The 23244-nt window shown below is 41.0% G+C and overlaps 1 protein-coding gene across 2 annotated transcripts in view; it reads right to left on the bottom strand.

The window, feature by feature from the left end:
• LOC106853514 (amine oxidase [flavin-containing] B-like) overlaps positions 1–22659 on the bottom strand; it is a 51062-nt gene extending 28403 nt beyond the window's left edge. Inside the window, exons 1-3 of one of the 2 annotated variants that reach the window (XM_014876801.2) lie at positions 22544–22659; positions 5044–5138; positions 4042–4179 (exon numbers count right to left, since the gene is read on the bottom strand). In XM_014876801.2, coding sequence (XP_014732287.1) covers positions 4042–4179; positions 5044–5138; positions 22544–22589 — 279 coding nt within the window. In that variant the 5' untranslated portion in view covers positions 22590–22659. The remainder of the gene's footprint in view (positions 1–4041; positions 4180–5043; positions 5139–22543) is intronic. The other variant, XM_014876802.2, reaches the window with a different exon arrangement.
• Positions 22660–23244: the final 585 nt, after the last annotated feature.

The following is a 23244-nucleotide window of genomic DNA, read 5'->3' on the forward strand; positions in this document are numbered from 1 at the left end:
CATTCTCTGACTGCACTCTAATTGAGATATACAAAGAACAATGAAAGCACTTTAGTCATTCAAAAATCCATTTAAGCAGTTATGTTCTATACTACAGACGATGCCAGAAGATACTGCCCTTAGCTTTGCAAACTAAGCTTACATAAATCATATTGCTTAGGTTCAGTGCATATATCACAGATACCACAGAAGAAACACTACTAAATTCTGTAGCTTTAGATACAGCAGTCACTTATCCAGTTGCTAATTAAATCCCAATACAACGTGGCCATCATATTTCTAATTCATGAACAAGACCACTGCAAACTACATTTTAATAAGCACAATAGTGATGAAAATAAATGACGCCCAAGAGGGCTGTAAAATTTTGTTCTGCAAGTCTACTGTAGATCAGCAGGTAACCTGGCAAAATCAGTGCAGGTTTGGGGTCCTGGTTAAAAGTACTGTGTGCATAGGATTAAATATTCACCTTCACGAGGTGCTGCAGGCAGGGTTCACATTATCTCTCTCCCCAGAGCTGTCAATGATTTATCCTTGTATGAAAGTGGTGCCAAACTTCAAGTGGGCATGACATGCATTCAGACACCTCCAAAGGGATGAGTATGGGCAAATTCCATCCAGGGAACTTCACTGAGGTGATGATGTGGTGGCAAGTTCCTGTCAAGAACTTAACCAGAGACTGAGGAGGGGATGCTTCACATTTCCCCCAGCATCTTAACCTGAAGGACCCCCAGGATGGGTGCCATGGCAATGGAGCCTCCTTGGTACTAAAGAAATAACTCAATTATAACCACATGAGGAATGTGTCAGGTGCAACAGGCTGTGAAAATAGCCAGCTACCTCAGCCAGCTACCAGCACTACCCACAGCCTGCCCTGAGACAATACAGAGATTACAAGGAACAAATGTTCCTACCATTTTTTTATAATAAGGAATTTCCAGGAAGCATCGATGGCATTATCCCATAAAAAGATCTGGTAGAAAACAGGATCAGAGGATGTTCAGTTGCCAGCATAGCTGGACAAAGAGTGGATCATCCTCACAGAATATGAAGGAATAATGTAAAAACATTCATTGGGCAAACCATTCATATAAAGAAATGTTTCCTCATAGAGATTTAGGATAGCAGAGCAAACCAGTTCCACAGTCATCTTGGACAATGAACCTGTGTTACAACTGAAAATACAGTAAATTTGTGTTTTAAAATGCAGAAAGTTGGCATGGCTAACAAGACTCCACAGAAGTGAAGCACAGCTTGAATTAACTAGGAAAATTTGCTAATTAAAACCCCATAATAATTGGCACATTTTCATATTTCAGTCTTTCCAGGCACTGTTACGTGGTAAAAATTACCAGGACTATGTGCTCTTCGCTTTCCTTTTTTAAAAGACAAAAACTGTCATTTTAGTGAGGAAAATAAACACCAACTAGTCAAAAGTATGCAAATTTGCATATCTAAGGTAGGACCCTGAATCCTCTCCTGGGCAGCTGAGAAGTTCTCATTTTAGGAAGCATTTTTACAGATTTTACAGCTGCCTACCAGTCCAGTGGGAGAACTGTTAGGAGATGATTACTTCTCAGAAAGTTCTGCTTTTGCTTCTTAAATCTGGATTTATGAACCTAATTTCAGTTAGGCTATTGAAAAATCAATGGTGTTCAGGCAGCAATTTGCCTACCAAATACTACTTACAGAGCAATACTAATTTTCTCACTAAGGCTGATGAACCAGTATTTACAAAAAATGAAAAGAACATACTAATCTCTTTTCAAAGACCATGAAAAAGGCTGCTTAACAAGTGGAGGAAAAAGAAAAAAATATAGGGCAAGAAATATAATTCTGAGTTTCTGTGAAGATATCACACGCAATATAAGCAAGACCAAAAATAATCTCACAATACAACCTGGCATTAAAAAAGATTAAAGGAGAAAAGAACCATGCAACCCAATCAAGTTGGTAAAGCCTAATTAGCAGAGACCCACCCAGAGATCAACAAAATGCACTCTTTTCATTTTGTAGTACAAAGAAGCTGCATATATTACTCATATTAAAAAGCTTCTAAAATGAATTTAATTAACTATGAAAGGCTTGATTTTGCCTTTGGGTATAAGTAAAAACAGCGGCTGATTTTACAAGATGCACTGTGATGCCTGTTTTTTGTGTAGCAAAAGAAGAATTAAAACCTTTAGGTTTCACTGCCTCTCTGGGCTCAGATAATTTTGTGGTCCAGAATTTAATTACATTTGGCCACAGTCACAAAGCTCGGGTCAGCACATGAATTCAAATTCACACAGAGGACACAGCCCTTTGTGTACTTGGAATCTGCAACTTGGGAGCACTGCCTGGATTTCCAGGAGCACATGAGCACTGTTCATTTTTGGGGAAATCACAGACAAACCACATGGCTCAGAAACCTGTGAGGGATGTGTTGAAGATATTTGAAATTTCATACTGAAGATTTAGCCACAAGACAGTTCATAGGTTTATTATATAGTGTTCACATGCCAATTATTTAACTGTAATTCTTTAACTGTGTTAATACTTCCCCACAAATGTATAAACACAGAATAAAAACGAGAATAAAGAATTTTAAAGGAATGAAATCAGGAAATGCAAAGGATGTGCTACTGACTGTGGAATTATCTCTTCTCTTTACTTCTTACTTGGCTACCAGGGAGTTCTGGCACACAGCTCTCTCCTTCCTCTCTCCAGGAACTCCTACAGGCAATTGAGCCTACAAACTGTTTCCATACAATCTTTAGGCTCTTTGTATGGTTTGGGAGTACTCAACCAGCACCTAGAATCTCTCTCCTTGGAGACTTTCAACACTTGACTGGGAACAACCTCAAGAAACAGTGATTTCTGGCAGTATTTTGGAACACCACCATGCTAGGGCAGCAGGTTGCCCTGAAAATCTGGCCATCCTGACTGGCCATGTCAAGTGTTTCCCCTCGTGGCAGGACGACCTACTGCTGTTGGGGAGATTTGAAGGCTAAATACTGTGAACAAACAGAAAATCTTGCTTTGAAGACAATGCCAGAGGCACACAAAACAGAGCAGTGTGGATGTATCCATTAGTTCTACCACAGAAATGGTAATTACAGACAGCAACCATAGCAAATCACTTTGAGAACACTCTTCTTTTTCATAACAATTGAGTGGAAATATAACGGAAAGCATGACAGGACATCTTTTCTCTATTGCTGTTTTAAAAACTCTCAATGTTTTCTTTAACCTTTGATCAAGCATCAACTACAAATATTTTGCCAGTCATTGCACAATGGCTTTTCCCGAGCATATCATGAAACTCAGAGTTAACTTCCCTGAGTCTAACCTGGAAAGTTTCCTTTCTGTGCAAGTGTAACTCTGGTCTATATCAGGAAAGGAGAAAGGATGCTCTTTTGGAGGATGACTACTGAGTGGGCTTTTTAACAGCTTTCCATGGCTGTTCTATTTCAGACCACGAACAGATCGCTCAGATCTGCCTCCACAAGACTCTGATTCCCAGAGCCTTTTGCAGTTACTATTTTGCTACTCTGCATGTTGAGTCTCCCCACCAGCAAAACCAGACATAACCTCTCACGTTTCTCTCTGTCAATATAATAATTGTCACTGGTTTAGGAAGTCCATCCTGAGAGACTTTCAGCCTGCTTGGAGATACATCCAGGACTTCTGAAAGGGATTTTCAGACACCTTGGGCAGTGCATATCAGAGCTGACCCGCACAGAAGAGTCAAAGTTGCACCATTCATAAACAAGAAGTTTTTTGAGAGCTTTCAACTAAGAGGTGAGACCTGAACCAAGGCATGAGCTAACAGCATGCACCCACAGGGTACACACATAAATACGTGTGCATGTCGTAATTTGTACTAGTATAGTGATTTGTTGGTCATTTCATTATCAACACACTTATTTTTTTAACCCACAAACTCAGCTGCTGCATACTCAAACAGGTATTCTCCAGGGCAGCAAAAGTGGTAAACAAGGAGAAAGGACATGACTACAATGTCCATGTTTGCAGCAGAAGCTTGAGAGTGTCTCTTACCTTGACATGGTGGATCAGGTGCTCAACTTCATTCACCTTGTATGTCTCTATTCCCAGCTCTTTAGAGAGCCGCAGGAGACGATTCTGTGTTGGCCCCACGTAAGCCCCTCCAAGGTCCACATATTTAACTTGCTTATTCTGGTTTATCACACACAACACACATAAAAGGGAAGAAAAAAAGAAAAACCAAAAGAGATAAATCCTTTGTAAATAGCACACAAGTTAAAAGAGCAATCCAGAGGAGCAAAATGAAATTAAATACTCCCAGAGCATTTTGGCTAAGATTCTTCTCCCCATGGAAAACAAATTCTTCAGTAGAGTTCTGGTGTGGTGATTACTGAGCTCATAAACAGCATGTTGATTATAATTTGGAGTTTATAACCAGAATAGGTGGCCCATCGTTACATTACAGCCTTAAAAAGAGGAAAGAGCCTGGCAGGCAGAGAGAGGAGAGAGTCAGAGACATTTGTGCAGCTCTTGCTGTGTCAGGCATCTCACCAATGACCAGTTTAAAACACACTATCCTATGCTAGGAAGCAGCACAGGCAAGATTTTCTAATGGGCAGAGTGAGAGAGAGTGTCCCACATCATGACAGAGCAGAAGAAAGGAGTGAAAGGAGACATGGTGCTTCGAGTTCCCAACCAGCCCTGACACTCCTCTGCCCTACACCACTCTGTATGGGCCATGTCACTGTTCAGCTCAAGACTCTTCACAGCATTGTTGGCCTCATGGGTGTTTCTTCCATAGAGATTTCTGCAGTGTCTTTCCCCAGGAAATGATTTTGAAACTTAGCTCATTGTGTTCTCCTTCTCAGATGGGTGACTCCACAGCTCGAAGATCACAGAAATATTCTGTCCCCACCATCGTGCCAGTCTTCCCTTACTCTTATTGGTACAACATCAGGAAATTTCCCACCTGCTGGTAATCTAGAGATTTTCCCCCACATGGCACATACTGTAAGTATGAATATGTAGGATATAAATGGCTCTGGGGATAATTACCCTAACGGTGAAAGTTCTTCCACCAACTCTGTCATTGGCTTCCAGCAACACCACATTCAAGCCTGACTCAGTCAGTAGCTTGGCTGCTGAGAGACCTAAAAGATAAAAAGAAAAGCAATTAAAGAATACTTCTGTATCTGCACTGCACAGCTTTTGTGACTTGATATGTAAATACTCTCATAGCTGTCCATCCAAACCCTGAATTTTTCATTCAAACACTATGCCAGAGTGGTGAGGTGGTGGAATTAAAACCCTCAAAACCCAATAATCATTATATGGAAATGAAGCCACCTAATTAAATAGTTTGTTGCCCAATTTTACATGTGCTGAGTAAGTTTTGCACCACATGCTCAGGAATTCTGATGCATCAGCCAGCACTTGGTACGATGGTCACCCTGCCAGGCAGAGAACTTACAAGCTTTACTTCTTGTAAACAGAAAGCTGTCCTCCCCAATATTTCATTTTTTATAACCCCAACAACAAAAAAGGAAGAAGAATTAATAGGACAGTCCTAAATTTGTGAAGTTTTCCTGACACTTGTTCGATGTCTCTGCTTTCCAGTTCTGAATATTTTGAAGTACAAAGTTCCCACACAGTCATGCCACAGGGCTCATCTCCAGAAGAACACATGGTCTGACTAAGAGACAGAATGTGCAGCTGCGTGTGGCAACAAGAACTAAAAGTGTGGGTAAGTCTACCCCAAAGAATTGGTTTTTTCCTCATCCATTTTTTAATAGATTCTATTTTCATCTTGAGACTCTTGATGCTGAGACACCCAAGTGTAAAAACAGAGGAGGCAATATCTCTTTTTAGTTGTGATGTCATAAATCCTCAAAATTGCAGTGGAAAATATCAGTGTCAAGCCCTGCAGCAAGTGTGCCAAGCTGCTGTGGGCATGAAGGGAACTAGAAAGGGTGCAGATGGAGGGAATCCAGCCCACAACCTTTCAGCTTCCCAAGATCATCTCTGCCTTTTACTTCAGCACACAAACTGAGATTTAAATAAACCAAGGTGCTTACTTTGGCTACATGTGAATTTCTAGTAGGACAAGAGTTATATTCTAGCAGGCTGTACCATCCTTTTGAACCAGCAGAATGTGCTGAATAAAGTTCAGCAAGAGGCCAGGCTGGAAGCCACACTCATACATCATAAGTTATCTATCCTTTCTGGCTCCCTGCCTTGTTACCATGAGAATGCAATCAGCTCCCTCTGTGTGTCCTAGTACATGCAGTTTTTGAGTTGTCATCCAAGCAGATTGTTCCAAGCAGAAAGCAGCCGTGGAAGAAATGGCAAAAAGCACTGACAGCAAAAACAGATGGCCCGAGCTAACATAGCAGGATTGAATGAAATGAAAATGAAGAATGTATAGCAGTCCTGGGGAGAGGCTACAGAACATTCTGGTCACCAGCTCATGGACTGGGAGTAGGAAAACCCAGTCCTGTTCCTAGCCCCGGAGTGAAACTGCTACAATGTGCTGCAGATAAGCTCTTTCTTTCCCCATGTGAAAAAAACCAATAAAATAGAAAGGAAAAAAGTTACAATAGTGTAGAACTATCTATCTAAAGAATTTGACATTTTCTGAAGAAAAGCTGCAGATGTTTCCATTAATACATCATACCCTCCTGCTTCTTTTTTTTTTTTTCCCTAGTTTCATGGGCTTATTTATCTTGGGTTTTCACATAAGTGTTGGTGAGAAAACCAGTAATGAAACTGATAAAGGTCTTTCCATACTTCCTACTGAGGAAATTATATTGCAAAAACATCTGGCTGGATCAGTGGCCTTGACTACACTCAAAAGTATTTGAAGATACCAAGGAAGAACATAATACAGAAACAGCCATGGTATGTAAACATGGACAACTCCTTCAAACAGCTTGCAAAGAGAGATTGGCTTCTGGAGGAAAAATAAGCAACAAAACTCCTAAATAAAAGTCTGGCTTATCTGTTAAAGAAAAAAGAAGCTACTTCTCAAAAAAAGGCAAATATTTCATTAGTTGGGAGAGGATCAATAGTAGTCATTAATAATTCACAGAACGAATGCATAAACTGAAGGCTGTTGTCACTGAAGGCCTCTGCTGGCTTTTCATGCTAACAGGTATTGAGTAATCAATTAATAGCATTCAGTTACCAACACTGATTAAGGGCAATGAGATTTGACTTTCTTTATTAAAATCTAATGAATAAACATTTCAGTGCAGCTGGGAACAAAGGCAGTTTATTCCCAGGAGCTGAACCAACAGAGAAGTTTGTGAAAGGATAACTCTCCAGATTCCACTGACATGCAGCTGATTTGCAGCCCAGGTGCCACCTCCTTGACTCCTCCTGCACCTTTCATCCACCTGATTGCACCTAGCATTTATTTCCCACTGTTTATTCTGGGACATGTGCCACCTTTCCCCCACCCCCTGCCACATTCACACATGGACCTGTTTAAGGCAGACAAGAGTTTACTCTCTCCTGAGGCAAAAACAAAAAACCAAAACAGCGTAGAGGTAAGGATCAGGCTTGTTAATATATCTCACCGCCCTGCCCATGCCCATCCTCCAGCAGATCTGATCTCTGCAGGGAGAGGGATGTGTCCTTGAGCTTGGAGGATGCAGTCTGCAGGGCTCCCAAACTAAGCATCACCTGATCAGTTCAAGGGTTTGTGGTTCCCCCCTTCCTCTCAGCCACATCACTGTTCTGGTCCCAAGCTGGCCACACAAATCATCACAAACACATAACAGGAAAAAGATGGAAGAAGCAAAGGCAGAGGGTCAGGGGGGTCAGAGGGCACAGCAAAGGACCAGCACACACAGAACAGGATAACTCAAGGCTGCTGGTGACAGATACCACAGGACAGTGCAAGTGCCAGGTGGGAATGTTGCTGGTTTTGGTGTCTCACACATTGGGAATCACAGTACTGCCCCATCACTCCATACCTGCTCCTGGAGCCGGACCCAAACTTGGCTCTTGGACTGTCACTATAATACCCGTGAGAGGACTGGATGCTGTGGAGGGAGAGCTCTGAGGCAAAGTGGTACAAGGGCAGGTAAAGCACCAAAAGTGTATTAAAATGGAAATGAACACTAGAATGTGAATATTGGGGCATGAGGTTGAGGTTAGCTTTTCACAAACTAACACCTGCTGCAGAAAATCCCACAAAACAAAACCTCTTTTCTGAGCAAGAGTCAGAGGTTTTCTCTGTGCCTCAATTGCTGCAGAGCACACAAGATATCTGTGAAGCAAAGCCTGGAAAAATCAGTCACACGTGATATAAGGTCTCCCCCCTGAGAAGTTTAACCCTTCACATTCCAGCATTGCATCTGACTTACCTGCCACTCTAACACATCACTAACAAAAGGCAGATCTTTGCTATTGCCCCCACTCCTCACAAACGAGGCAAAGAGCTGCATTCAAATGCAAAAGCCATCCAAAACTGTGACTGATGCTATTATTGCTCCTATTTTGTGCAGCGCATTTTGTCACCTAGAGGCAACTTTCCCTCCTCCTCAGGAGCATTCCAGTAGAATCAGATCTGAATTGCAATATAAGGGCTCAGCCACTTTTGCCACCACTGCACAGAAGACAGAAACGAGGTCCAGTTTCCAAGGGGTCACAGGGAGCCATATATAAATATATATGTTTATATGTATATATATAAATAGAGAGAGATACAGCAGAAATCAAAGAGTTAAGCAGCCTGACCTGCAGTTCTGCTCAAAGAACCAACAGGCAGATAATTAATGCAAACAACAAAGAAGCAAAGATGATTATTTGAAGCCCTGGACTGAAAATACCACCGTGTTTAGAGGATGCTTAACTGGGCAAGCCTCCATCTGTTACCATGGCAACCCGGTACCCAACAGCAGCCACCCAGAGATCCTGGTGGGAGATTGTCTCCCCCAGAATCTCATAATGCAAGTTCAAGTCACGAAAATCATTTCTATCCCCATCGTGCAGCACTCTGCATTCACACAGATTGGACTCCAATGTAATCATCACAGTAATTATTTCATCTTCAGCTCCAACTTATTTCTTTCTTGTTTGATGTCTCTGTACCTACTAAACACCTTAAATTGCACCATTTCACTAAACAGCTTTGTTACAACCTCACTTCCTAACATCAACAGCTTTCTTACCCTGAGAAAATGACTAATTCAGATTTTTTTTTTTTTTTTAAAACAGAAAATCTTAAATATTTATGCTAGGGCAAAATCCAAACTGCTATTTCATAGAATTATAAAGTTTGGAAATATCTTCAAGATCATAGAGTCCAACCATAATTATATAAGTTTATATATGTATATATATATGGATGTATATTTGGATTATAGATCCTTGTATTATATATAATACAAATATTATAACATATTTATTATATTTATATTTGAATTGCCAAATGTGAGAAGACTCTCATTTTTCATCTGACCCCCATGTGCCCTACAATATAGCCCTATCATCAAATGCATTTGACTATCTAAAGAGTATTTAAAAGTATATTTACTAAAAAATCTGATTGACATTTAATAGCATCATTCTATTCTGCCTGGAATCAGCAATTTTACTGAAATATTCTTTAATCTTAGCATTTCAACAAAAAAAACCCAAAAACAAACAAACAAACAAAAAAACACTAGAAAGGACATGACTGGAAATTCCATCTCTGAAAAGAAGGAAATTTCTGAAGGTGTTCCTGTTGTACTTTATCTTGTACTACTTATCACGTTACTCCATATTTATTGTCTCCTTTCTAAGAAAAGATTCCCTTATCTCATTTATATAATTATAAAAATCATCCACAAATTCTAAATTTTAATTCATGGAGGGAGCAAAGAAAGTTCTAAGCCACAGGCATTCAATTAATAGCTTCTAAAATGGCTGGCACAAAAAAAATTGTTCACCTTATAAGCATAAAAATTCCTCCCTTTTACTAAAATTGTAGATTGAGCAGGAAGAAATGCTGCCATTGTACCTGTGCTGTATTAACTTGCAGGTCTTAATGCAGAACTTCCTCCAATTCATGGAATTTGCCAACATTTTCCTCCCTCTATTTATTTTGACACAGAAGATACGTTTGAAAAGGTTTGTTGTTTTTGGTTTTTTTCCTGGTTGTCAACCTGTTCAGCCACATCTAAATCACTGAGTCTGCAGAGATGTCAGGTACCAGATGCTGCTTGACACAGCCAGTGGGCAGAGCAGCCTTGGTGCAGTCCAGGGCAGCAAACAAACATTGCACCAGGCTCAGCATGGGGATGTGCCCAAAAATGCACCTTGGAAATGGGATAACAACACTCAGCCTGCAGGACCAGCACAGTCCTCTGCCCGGGGGTTAATGGAGAAAGTGTGGGATGCAAAAATGTTTCACAAGACTGACAGCAAAAAAAAGGAAACAAAAGGTAATTGATTATATAGAGACAAGTAAGACTGCAGGATCTAAGGTAGATGAAATCAAGTATTTTTAATAGAATTATTCAACAGATGGATGTCTATGGATATTTAACACATTGAAGCTGTTATTTCAGTAGTCTTTGTATTCTTCTTCTTGATCATGAATGTCTTGACCAGAGAGGCCGTGAATTTAACTTCTTTTCTTAATTCAAGTGATGAGTTTCAAAAGAAAAAAAAACAAACAAAAACCGCAAACCTAAAATAACCCCAAGCCCCCTCAAAAAAATTGAAAATCCCTGCCCGAAGTATTTAAAATGTTCAGAAAGAAAACAGGAAATCTGTCAAAACCTACAAAAAGTTATAGAAGTTGGTACTGCTGTGGGATCACACAAGAAATACAACTTTCCTCACTATTAGATGTCTCTGTACAATATCCGTGACCTACCACCTTTGATGCTACCACTTTCGATACCATCTTTGGAATGTTTGCAAAATACATACAGCAAATAAATGAATTTGGCCAAAACTGCTGCACTGTACTCAAAGAAACAAAATCCATCTGTTAATGTTGCAGAAGGACATTTTGGGGAGAACACCACTGTTAGTGGTCAATACAGCTGCAGTGAATGAGGTAAGTAAGAAGAAACTCAGAGGAATATGCCCCAAGCAGGTGAGGTAAATTGTGGGGGAAAGAGGAAAAAAAAAAAACTCCCTCGGTCAGGAATTAAGTTTCTAGCATGTAAAAATTAGATCAGTTAGCAGAAGAATCCAGTTTGCTGTTGCTTAGACAAAATTACTCAAAAATTCAAATAAAAACCTCCTTGTTTATACTCAGGGCTCTCTGACCTCCTTCTAAGAAATGTCCCCACAACATCCGGTAATTCAGTGCCATCAGCATGAGCTACAGTTTCCATGTCACTGTGACCCTGGAGGGATGGAGGGCAGGACCAGGGAAATGACCTCACCCACAGCCAAGCCGGCATTTTGCACCAGTGGGATTTCTCCTTTGTCCTCCACAGCTTCCTTATTGCATTGCTGTGCTAGAAATTGCAATTTAATAGCATCGGTCTTGTTTGTGCCCTAATGAACACAATCCGATTACTGCTCTGCCACTGAGAGATCGAACCTGGCACTGGCCACCTTTACCTCTGTCACTCATCATTAGCCAGCTAAAATGTTTTAATTGAAATAATGGCTTGAGACAATAATGCCTGCAAGGCATTATAGATAAGGACTGTAAATAAAACAAAAGCCAAGGCAGCAACAGCAACAAAAAAGCAAAACCAGCGTTGGCCCAGGGTCTGGGTGAGTTAAGGTGGCACAGGATTGTTCTGTAATGTTCCTCACATGAAGGAGGAATTTTGTTCTTGTGAAGAATACTGTGCCTTCAGTGTGAAGGTAACCTTTTAACTTCTCTAATTTGGCCATCTTAACAATGGTAATTTAGATATCTGACTCAACCTTATCACAGAAAATTCAAAAATTACAGTTCAGAACCTAAAACCATGGCAAAGCTGGGACAATGTCAATTGTTACTCTTGGTGCCTAACTTCATGCCTAAACAGTACAGTGAAATCTAGCAAAGCAACTCTTATTCGACCCAAGTATTTTGGCCATGGGGGGAGATACTCTGTTTTCCTAAACTGTATCATTGTGCTGCAATTAATGCCATTAAAATGAGCATCACTCACCTAGAACATTATGGAGCTTAGGAAAACAACAAAATTAACAGTTTCAGAAACCCCAAGGAGCAAAAAGAGACATTATCAACCTACCTGCTTAAAATGTACATTTACTTAAAATATTTGTACAAAAGACCTAACATTTTTGCCTAAGATACAGCACTATATGAGCAAATATGATTTATTTCTGTTGGCATTTCATTGTCTAGCCAAGGCAATGAGTTCTTCTGTCTGAGCTCTAATTCTGTAATTTAGTCACCAAGGTCAGTATGAGCATCCCCATGAGTTAATGGGACTTCATGGGAGCATAAACTCTAGTCCTAGCTTTCTGTGCTCTTTTCTCTGCAAGAGCTCCTGGATAATCCATCCATGGTGCAGAGAGCAGCATTTATTAAGCATTTATTAAATTCTTAAAACCAGAATTACAAACATTCAGCCTTCACTTGTCCCAGGCATTGCAGCTGGTTAAGTGATACAGAGCCTGGGCAGGCATGAGTGAGATGACCAAAGCTGGGGGATGGTAAGCTCAGGCCCTGCATGGGATGAAGACAATTTGTGATATTTGGGTGGAAACTCAACACCTTTGCTACAGTGGTACCCAGACTTATGCACTGAAGGCACAGTTGTTCTGCCCAAGGCTTCCCTTGCTTCCACTTCACTTTTACATCTTAAGTTCTCCCTGAAACTTCAGATTGACAAAACTGAGCACTCCAGATTTTCAAAGGCTGAGTATTTCTGGAATCAATCACTTACTGGGCTCTCTTCATTTAATGGACTTGTCATGAACAGCCATGCCCACCTCACACTTTAAAAGCATGTCAGAAGTCTTCTTCTAGGCTTCAGTCACGTAAAAAAAAAACAAACCCAAACACATTCTGTGTGTCCTTTGTTATTGCTTCAGGATACACTGAAAAGTTAAAGTTAATATTAATAATGTAAGTATATTTTATACTCTGATATTATCACACACCCTCAGTCCCAGAGCCTCCTTTAGCTTAGGTCATCCCTTTCTGCTAGTTTACAGTCTGGGCTGCCTCAGAATACAATAGACACAACAGAGGGGGAAAAGAAGGACAGAGAGAACTGAAAGTGCTACAACAAAAAGATCATAGCACTGGATCAAATAAAGCTGAGCACAGGGACCTGGCTAAGGTTCCATACAGGAAGTTTCCTAAAAGCATCCTTTTAGGCATTACTATTATGAAGAGATCTACAAGCAAATAAAATGCCAGACAGGTGTACTGTGAAGAACAGTTTTGCCTTTCATACACAGCAATGTGGGGAAAAAAAAGGCTAAGCTGCATCTAGAAAATTTTGCAAAACTATGCAACAGTTGCCTCAGAAAAGAATGCTTATCTGTTTTGCCAAGTCTTGCTTGTTCTCAAGAATTCAAGCCAAGAATTCATTTTTTTTAGTACTCCATGAAAAGTAGATGCTAAAAAACACAATCAACTGGAAGAAGTGAACTTTAAAAATAAACAGAACATCATTTTCATATCTTGACATTAAATATTAACATGTAATTTCCCAGATCTCTCAGTATCTAATGACTCCTAGGTGTTCACCTAGGCCAGGCTGGGCAGCAGCAAAGCCCAGCAGACTCATCATATCCTCATCCCATGGCTATCCATTTTGCTTTACATTTTAATTGATCTTCAGCTAACGAATTTCACACAAATAGCACATAATTATTACAGATTTATATTGAGCACCTCTCAGTGTCACTTCCAAAGAGCCCCAGACACTCTTTGGAAATTCCTATCATCACCACAGCCCACAACTACAAGTAGGTGTGTACACACACATACAGGCTAAATTGTAAAGCCTACAAGGATTTGTGAACATTTTATTTATTTGAACAACTGAAAAATTAAAATAAAACATTCTGAAAGCCCAAACCATTCCCCAGCTGAGATAACAAAGGCTGCGAACATACATGTCACATACATGTCATGCAGAGAAGCCCAAAAGAGAACCACTAAATCTTGTGATTCCATCCATCCACCTCTAAGTGCAGGCAGGGGAATGTTTGAGCCAAAGAGTTCATGAAAACATCACTGCTATCAAAGAAAAAATGCTACCACTAGAATTGCACCATTCTGACAGAATGTGTAGGGACAAAAATGGTGAAGGAAGCATAGAAGAAAAGATAAATATCTAAAGTGGAAAATAAAGGCATTTACAACCTTTCCTTTCTTCATTTATGCTCATTATTTAGCATAACCCACTGATTGAGCCTCTGGCCAAGCTATCTCATAAAAAATTAATTCATATTGGAACAAAAGAGGTGTCTTGCTCCAAATTTAATACATTCAAACACAGATTTATCACTCAAGCAAAAATGAGCCCAGTTTATACTCAAGCTGTCCTAGTAATCCAGGTAATCATGGTGCACAGTATGAACCTGCTGTTTGATCAGCTGTTGCTGTGTGCAGTCAACTGAACAGACTCAATTCAATGTTTTATATATGAATTATACCATCAAGATAAAGACCAGCTGCCTGGGAGGCAGGAGGCTACAGGGGCATCTTTCCTCCCCACCCTCCTCACTTCCAGCTGTGTGGAAACTGAAAAGCATGAAAAACTTGAATAGTACAAAGTAATATCTGTAAGATGAGCAGGTTTAAAATAAATCAAAACTTCAGGGAACTTTGTAACCACCTGAAAGTGCCAACAGAAGCCAGGTCACCATCATAACTTAATTTTTGCAAGATGCCCAAGCCTCTAATGAGCCACAGCCAAGACTCTTCAGTGGTAAAAATTAGTGCAGCTGGGATTTATTTTGCCAGATGTGCCAGCTACTAGAAGTAACCCACAAGGTCTCAGACTTCCTAGACAGACCATCCATTCTTCCAGGGATGGTTTTCACTTTGCATTTCCCCATCCTTATCCTTTGCTCTCCTTTCCCCTGCACTCCTCTTTTTCTGCACAATCACACAGAGAACCCCTAAAAAAATACTGATGCCCATCATTTCCTTGTGCATGTCCCTGCTCTCCATCCATTGCTGCTGCTGCTGCTCCTGATGCTGTTAAGAGCTCACAAAACTCTCACAGTTGAGTCCTGTGGGGCTGTGGGTGGCATAGGAATAGAAGCCTGCTCTTCCCATAAATAATATTCTGTTTCTTGACTGGGTCAATGCAACTCCTCTCTTTACACTTTACAGCACCTCTTTTATTAATCACCTATCCAGAACACAGGGTTTCCCCAAACGAGATCCTTAGGACCATTCTTCTTTCTCTTACCTTCAAGCCCAAAACCAAATAAGGACTTGTGGAGAAAATACAGTTTTCCAAGTGACTTTATACTGATTTTTCTTTTAAGCAAGCTGTTTGAACAGAAAACTGACAGGACAGAGGAAGTTGTACAAAATATAAGAGCATGAGTGGGTTATTTAGAAGAATGATAGTCATTCATGGTTTAAATACCAATGACCTGTAGTGCAGCCTCACTGATCACTGAAAACAGCAAAAAAATGTTAAACAAGAATAATGCAGCATTACAAAATTATAAACATTAGACATGAATTAGTCCACTAGGAAAAAAAAAGTTAGTGGATTAGATGAATGACCATATTTTGACCATCCTTCAAGGCAGCAATAATAATAATATCTGACGTCAGTTTATAAAAAGATGAAATAGGTTTTCAGCCCAGAAGGAAAACCACGTTAAGTTCAAAAATGGCTATATAAAAATTAAATGATTGAAACTTTATTGAGATGAGTATAATTTCCTCAAGAAACTGAAGCCTGGCTGAAGCCCTGGAGTCCTCACCACAAAAAAAGACAAGGACCTATTGCAGCAGGTCCAGAGGAGGTCCACAAAGAAGATCCAAGGGATGGAACACCTTTCCTATGAGGAAAGGCTGAGAGAACTTGGGTTGTTCAGCCTGGAGAAAAGAGGGCTCTGGGAAGACCCTACAACAACTTCCAGTGCCTAAAGAGGCTTTGATAAGACAGGTGAGGATGAAATTCTTGGTAAGGCCTGTCACAATAAGGGATGATTTTAGACTAAAAGAGGGTAGATTCAGATTAGATGTAAAGAGAGTAATTTCTTACAGTGATGATGGGGAAATGCTGAACAGATTGGACAGGAGAGGTGGTGGAAACATCCAAGGCCAGGCTGGAAAGGGCTCTGAGATGTCCCTGCTCATTGCAGTGCAGTTGGAATAGATGACATTTGGAGGTCACTTCCAGCCCAAACTGTTCTATGACTACAATTCCTCAGGAATGATGATTGATTTTAGAATCATCCCCGAGTGCTTTGTAAGTACATCACTACACATTCTCAGCAAAGGAAATCCAAAGGAAGATCTTCAGTCTAGGGCCCTGCTCAGTAAACATTTATAACCATGATAAACTCCACTGCTGTATCAGTGCACTCTGTGAAATAACTGCTACAGAACGGAGACAGAACACAAAGGCAAACAATTCCTGTTTTGGGAAGGAGCAGTGAGACAACATGGCTTTTTATCATGAAATAACATAACTATTTAATTACAGTTGTCAGTTGTGCTATGGAGAAGGAAACTGTGGCAGTGGGAAATGTGCCAAAACCCCCCCAGATTGTTTACATACAGAATAATAACTTCTGAAAGAGAAAAGCCTCTTGAAATTATTAAATTAAGCGTAAGGCCTAATTCATTGTCATTAGCTGCTGTGTAAGATATGTAAATATAGAGCAAACTCTCTGCTGGTTTATGATAATGCAAGCAGCATTGGAAGTTTACCTCTGGGACTGTCAGGGCTGTGTAAACCCACATTGCTCAGGCTGCCTACTTAGGCAGTGCAAACATGAATACACAGATTTTTGGCACATCTCTCCAGCTTTGGATAAGACTACATACACACACCAGTTGATAAGAGTACCCCTAGTAGTCAACAGTATCCTTGTCAACACACTCCTGAGATCATCCCAGACAGCCTGAACACTCCAGGAGGGAGCCAGAGCAGTGGGCTGCTCATCCCAGCCACTGGGACCACAGGCACCAGTGTTGAACCCAGACCTGTGCCACTGCAGTGTCTGACATCGTGGTACTTGCTGGGGACTGACACTGCTCACTCATTACAGCAGGGGAAGCACAATGAATTACATTTCTCTAAAACAGCTCCTGAACTTGATGGTGCCAAGGAGTAAAATGAGCAAATCACGACTCCTAAGTATGAAGAATGTGATCTTTTGGCAGCCTCTTGATGCTACAAGAAAATGAAAGAAAAAGAAGTAGGCAAGGAGAAAACAGAGAAGATGGACATGGAGGATGCAGGTGCACATCTGTGGTCAAGATGACCAATTAAATAATTTTTAACTGTGTCTTCGTGGAAGGAAGAAGAGCACAAAATTGAAATACTAACTCTTTCCATGTCAGTAACTTTGATCAGGGAAACTTAAGTTTCCCAAGACAATAAGCTGGCAGTGTCTATGTGAAAAAATCTGAACCAACTCCCTAATGCAGACAAACACCAATCCCCACCTCCAGTATGATTAGGTTTGAGTCAAGTGCTCAACCAAACTCTGACAAATCTCACCAAATAAAAGCACCCCTGCAGGTGGTTGTCAAAGCAAACAATGCCCAGAAGTTGCTTACAAAGAGATTCCAGCCTCTCCTGTTTAGAATCTTGTTTATCAAAAAAAAAAAAAAAAAAATCAGCAGCACAGATAAGAAAATCCTATGGACTTTCCAGTTTGTAACTTTGGCACAAACTGCTGCACATAAACTTTGGTTCCCTACCACTTATTGCCCATAATAGCTTAACATATTTCCCATAATAGACATAACAGCAATTTCTTTCCCAAAGTTTTGCCTTCCTAACTTACCTCTTTTCCCCTACCATAGTAGTTTTCACATTTTGCTGAACAGACTGAATGAACTTTCCCTAACAACTCCCTTTCATAATGGTTAAATAAGCTAATGGAAAACCTTTCCTTAATGATGCATCACCCTGAGCCTTGTGAGATGAGATGGCTCCTGCAGGTAGACTGGAAAGCCTCTTATCAAATCAACTCTCAGAACAATTAGGAGGTCTCAGACAGTGAATTACAAGAGCTGTCCCTGCTGCCTAGGCTACCAAACTATTTCACAACATTATGCAGCTGCTTTCTGTTCTGTTTACTGTGCATTGCCAAGTTTGTTTTTTAATGTGCAACGTCCAGAAGTCAAATGCAGGTTCCATCTAATTGGCTCATACTGCTTTAGCAGTGAGAGTGGTTGAGTACAAAAGGAATAATTTCCTGCTGTCAGATACAGACAGGTGACTGAAAATGTGAACCAAGAGCTTCATCATGTCAACTGACAGGAAAATTCCTGGATTCCCTTTGCCAGAGTGCATCCCAGAGAGGGTGACATTCCCTGGAGAGGGTCAGAGTCCTCCCCACTGGCTGATCCATTTCTGATTTGATTTCATCCATGCCCTCATTTCGTTTTGTGGCTTTTTTTTTCCCTTCTCCAAATGGACCCCTAGCATAGGACTCCCAGACTAGTAATGTTCTCCAAAAACACTGTCTTGTTTAGTAAACCATCTTTTCTGAGGAGGAGTATTGAGACATTGTAATTTACTACCAGAGGGCAAAAAGAAACAAGTTTCTACTGAATATTATGTATTACATCTGAAGTTTTCCTACAATGTGTCCCAGATTTGTTTTAAAAAGCAATTTTACCCTCTGTATCAGTCTATTTTTAGACAGATAGAATATTATCAGATTAAATGCACTCAAAAGACCTGGTCTGTTTCGGGATGTTTTGGTTTCATTTTTATTTTTAAAGTAACTTAACTGTGGTTCATAGATGCGGTGAGAGCTACTGTAATTATATAGCACATTAAATTGTCCCACAAATTAAAAGTGCGGCTTAAGAAGATTAGAGAGCACAGTAGCATCTCAATAATGTCAGAATAGGTATGGAAATATTTTTAAAACCCAACATAACAATAGAATTGCTTTATCTTACAGAATGTTTTGGTTCTAAATTTACAGCAACATGACAGGTGGTTTGTGAACAGCAAAACATCAAGCATACTTCAAATAACATTATAATTAAGAAGATATATCACCTTTAAGGAAAAAAAATCAATTAACCTCACTCTGATTGTAAAATCTGTGCACTAGAGATTTAAGAGAAGCATTTTCTTGAGTAGGACTGGAATAAGATTAGTATAAAATCTGATAATTTACTTGAAAGCAAAACAAGTAAAGCAGTTCCCAAGGCAAAAGCAGGGACAGTAAGACACTTTTGAAAACAAAAGGAGAAAGTCTTTAAACAAGATCTCTGAGCACGTTTCCAGATTTCATTTGAAGTCATTGGTGTCTCAATTAAGAAGATAAACAAGTTTGATGATGTAACTTTATAGCTTCTTAATAGTTGTTTTGACCCTCATGCTAGAGAAACCCTTCAAAATAAAAAAGTAGACTCTAAGCAAAGAGAAGAACCTGTCACAATGCACATTCCAGCTCTAAGAGGGTCTGTTATGCTTCTGATCTAAATATTCTTTAGTACCAGGAATACTGCATGCAATGTGTGGCTAAGCATTTCATATACACTTTTTGACTCTGGGAAATTTTCCTTTAAAATATTTATTTTTAATCTGCACCATTTGCAAAAAAATTCAAAGACTTTTGCTGAAGTTTTACCCATAAAACAGAATCTACCCTTAGTAAATCCTCCTGCTCCTCAAAAGTCTATCATTAATATCATTGAGACTACCTGACATCTTCAGAAAAGCCACAGACCATTACTCTGACTTGAAAGAAATTAAGACTAATTTTGAGTAGATTTTCATTACATAAAATTTAAATTGGCCAGTTCCTTAGTTTTATTCTTCCCTTTTATCAGACCTGCAATAAAGGACACTAAAAATGATTCAGCAAAGGAAGTGGCATCTTCAGATGAAAGAACAGAGACTGCCAGGGTTGTGAAGGCCTCTGCACTGTTATTTCATTATCAGGTTTTCACTCTTTAAATTTTAGACCCTACTAATTACATCTGAATAAAAAGACAAGCAGAGCTGCTGCCAAAGGGGGTCTGAGCCTGCAAACGGACAGCCTGTTTTACTCACAGAAATAAACAGAAAGGAGATAACCAAGTGGCAGCTCGGTGACACTTGTTTGTTTGCATCCTCCTGCTGGCACAGCAAGTCTTTGTTTGCTCTGCAATTACCTGCTTTGCTCAGGGCTGGAGCACAGCTCGATGTGACAGGAGCCTTCTGCTGCTTTTACAGGCAGCACCCACAGAGCCACGGGCAGAAGAGCCTCAGGCAGCTCAAAAGCACAGACTTCCTGAAGGAACACACACCAGCTGTGGAGCAGCAACAAACCCAGTCTCCAAGGAGTGCCTCTTTTTAAAAGTCACACTCTGGTGGACAGGAGAAGAGATCTCTGCAACAGCTGTGAATGCTAGCAGGGGTTTTAAATCCGTGTAAGGAGAGCTAAAGCCATGGTTTCATCACCTGGCTGCAAGCTCAATGATTTACAGACAAGTGTGAATCAGAGGCAAAGCAAGAGCTGGACAGAACAGCTAAAGGAAAGTGACTGAAGAAGGGTGCTTAGTCAACAGCAATTTTTGTGCCTGTATATTTTTCCAGCCTTTGTGGGAAAACAGGAGAAAAGTTGCCACAGCATGACACAGGAGCATTTTGGTGGGTATTTAGTGCAAAGAGAAGTAAATGGAAAACTGTTCCGCCTGCCACTTGCTGCTGTCTACAGGTGGCGGAGAGTGAAGCACAGGATTTACCACACTTAGCACTGCTTCTCTGTTCTGATGCTCTTCCAGAAAAACCTCAGTGGGCTGTGCAGGCCTGCCACGAAAATATTCCCATGGCAACCCGAATAACAAGGGTAGCTTAAAAGCTGTTACACTGACTCTCACTCCAACTCATTGAACAGAGGCAACGTAGCACTACTGCTGTACAAAACCACGCCACTGAAAATGTTTTTGTTTACAAGGCATGAACAGACATTTACCACGGGCTAATTACTTTAATTGAGTTTCACTGTGACACACGGTGTAAGTTAAAAATTAGCCATAATATTGTGTTCAGAATCCACTGTGCTTTATAGAAAAGCAATGGTTAATTTTTGCTGTTTGTATAAACATACTTGAAACATTCAAACATTATTCAGCAGTTTGTTATCAGAGAATCGTCCTTAGGAAATAATGCCTGTGATTTTGTCTCTGCATTTTGTGTATCATTCAAATTGCACACTACACAATTTAACATGATGGTTAAACAGACATCTAGAATTATATGTAAGTAAGTAGTGGAAATTAAAAGCCATGTGAAAAATGGATGGCCAAAATCACATTTTGTAACAGATCTCAAGTAATTGTTTGTGGTTTGGCTGCTTGGATCTGTGGATGTGTGCACACCCATGCTCTGAGATCACCACACGGGACAGGAGCTATCACTCCATACCTCCCAATGCTAAGGGGCCAAAAAACAACTCTTTGATATGCCAAAGGCACAAGGAGAAAAAAAATCTACTGCTGATGCACAATTTATTTGGCAGGTGTATCTGGAATAAACGCACAGGGGAGAGACTGACTGTGGGCAGGCACAGAGGTCTTGTAGCCCAGGCTGGGTAAAAGCATCTGGTTGTCACCCAAGTGCAAGAAGGCTCCGGGCTCCCAGCGCTGTCTGTCCGTCCTGCCAGGCTGCTCATGCTCTCAAACCCATACTGAAAGGGCAGCTAGAAACGTCCTATTCATCATCCAGCTGATTTCAGGCGTTTTTCCTTTATGCCTCTACCTGCGCTGAACAAAAGGCAGCCAAGGATTCAAATTAATCACATGTGACCGAGGGCCTCTGACTAACACCCCTGGACAGGGTGGAGAGAATGCAGAGTGCTTCTAGCCTCACTTGTCCAAAAGATCCAGGGATGCTGGAAGAATTGCACAAGTTCAGGGGATGCCAGGACTGGGCAGTGAAAGAACTAGAAAAATAAAATGTCAATCTATAAAATAAAATTGAATTTAAAAAAAAATAAATTAGTAAAATGAAAAATATTAGTAAAAATGAACGATATAATGGATATAAATTATAATTAAAATAGATGATTATGAAAATAAATTACAGTAAAAATAAAGAATAATGGAAATAAATAACAATAAAAAAGAATAATGGAAATAAATAATAAAAAATAATGAAAATAAGAAATAATAAAAATAAGTAATAATAAAAATAAACACTAATAAAATACATAATAATAAAAATTAATAATAATAATAATAATTAAACCAATGATAAATTATAAAATAAAAATAAGATAAAAATAGCTCAAATAACACGACAATTGAAATTATTAATGGTTTATAGCAATAAAATGCTGCCTGCAGCACACGGCTCTCCGCCCGAGCGCGGCTCCCGGGGCTGTACGGAGCCGCCGGGGATGCGCTCGCTCGGGCCGGGCGGGGGTCGCGCATCCCCGGCCGCGCTGCCCCGTCCCCGACCCCCGCACCCACCTGAGATGCCGCCCCCGACCACGATCACGTCGCATCTCTCGGCCATGGCGCTGCCCGCTCCGGTTCGGCTCCGGTTCGGCTCCGGTTCGGCTCCGTCCGGGCTGTGCCGGTCCCGCCCCGCCGCTGGCACCGCCCCCGCTGCGGAGCCGGCCCGGAGCGGAGCTGCTGCTGCTGCTGCTGCTGCTGGGTGCTGACCCACAGGCACGGACAGGCTGCGGCTGCGGCTGGGGCTGGGCTGGCTCTGCCCGGCCTCCCGCACGGTCCGGACAGGGAATCAGCCCCTGGCTGAGCAGCGCAGCTCCCCAGGTGCGGCAGTCGGGGATCTCTGCTGGGTTGTGGTGGCATCCACTTCTGTCCCCTCTGCAGCCACACTGGGGCTGCCGGAGGGCACCTGAGGCTACCGAGGGGAGGGACTCTGCAACCAGAGCAGCTGGTGTTTTCCTTGTGACAGCCCCCCGGAATAAGGGTTGGCGCCTGGTGCCAAGTGCTGTGTGACAGTGACATGTGTCAGTGCTCCTCCAGACCAGCCCCCAAACACAGAGTTGTGTGTGAGACCCCCAGGGACCCACCCACAGGACAAAGCCTGGCTCGTCCAGCGTCATCAAATCCACTGGGATGCTTTAGGCTGGTCCCCTACACACCCAGCAGCTCCTTCCATTGCTCAGGTTTTTGCTTTACTGTGAGGCTGGCACCAGGAGAAT

This window comes from Sturnus vulgaris, chromosome 2, assembly GCF_052056855.1.
Source record: "Sturnus vulgaris isolate bStuVul1 chromosome 2, bStuVul1.hap1, whole genome shotgun sequence".
In the NCBI taxonomy this organism is placed as follows: Eukaryota; Metazoa; Chordata; class Aves; order Passeriformes; family Sturnidae; genus Sturnus; species Sturnus vulgaris.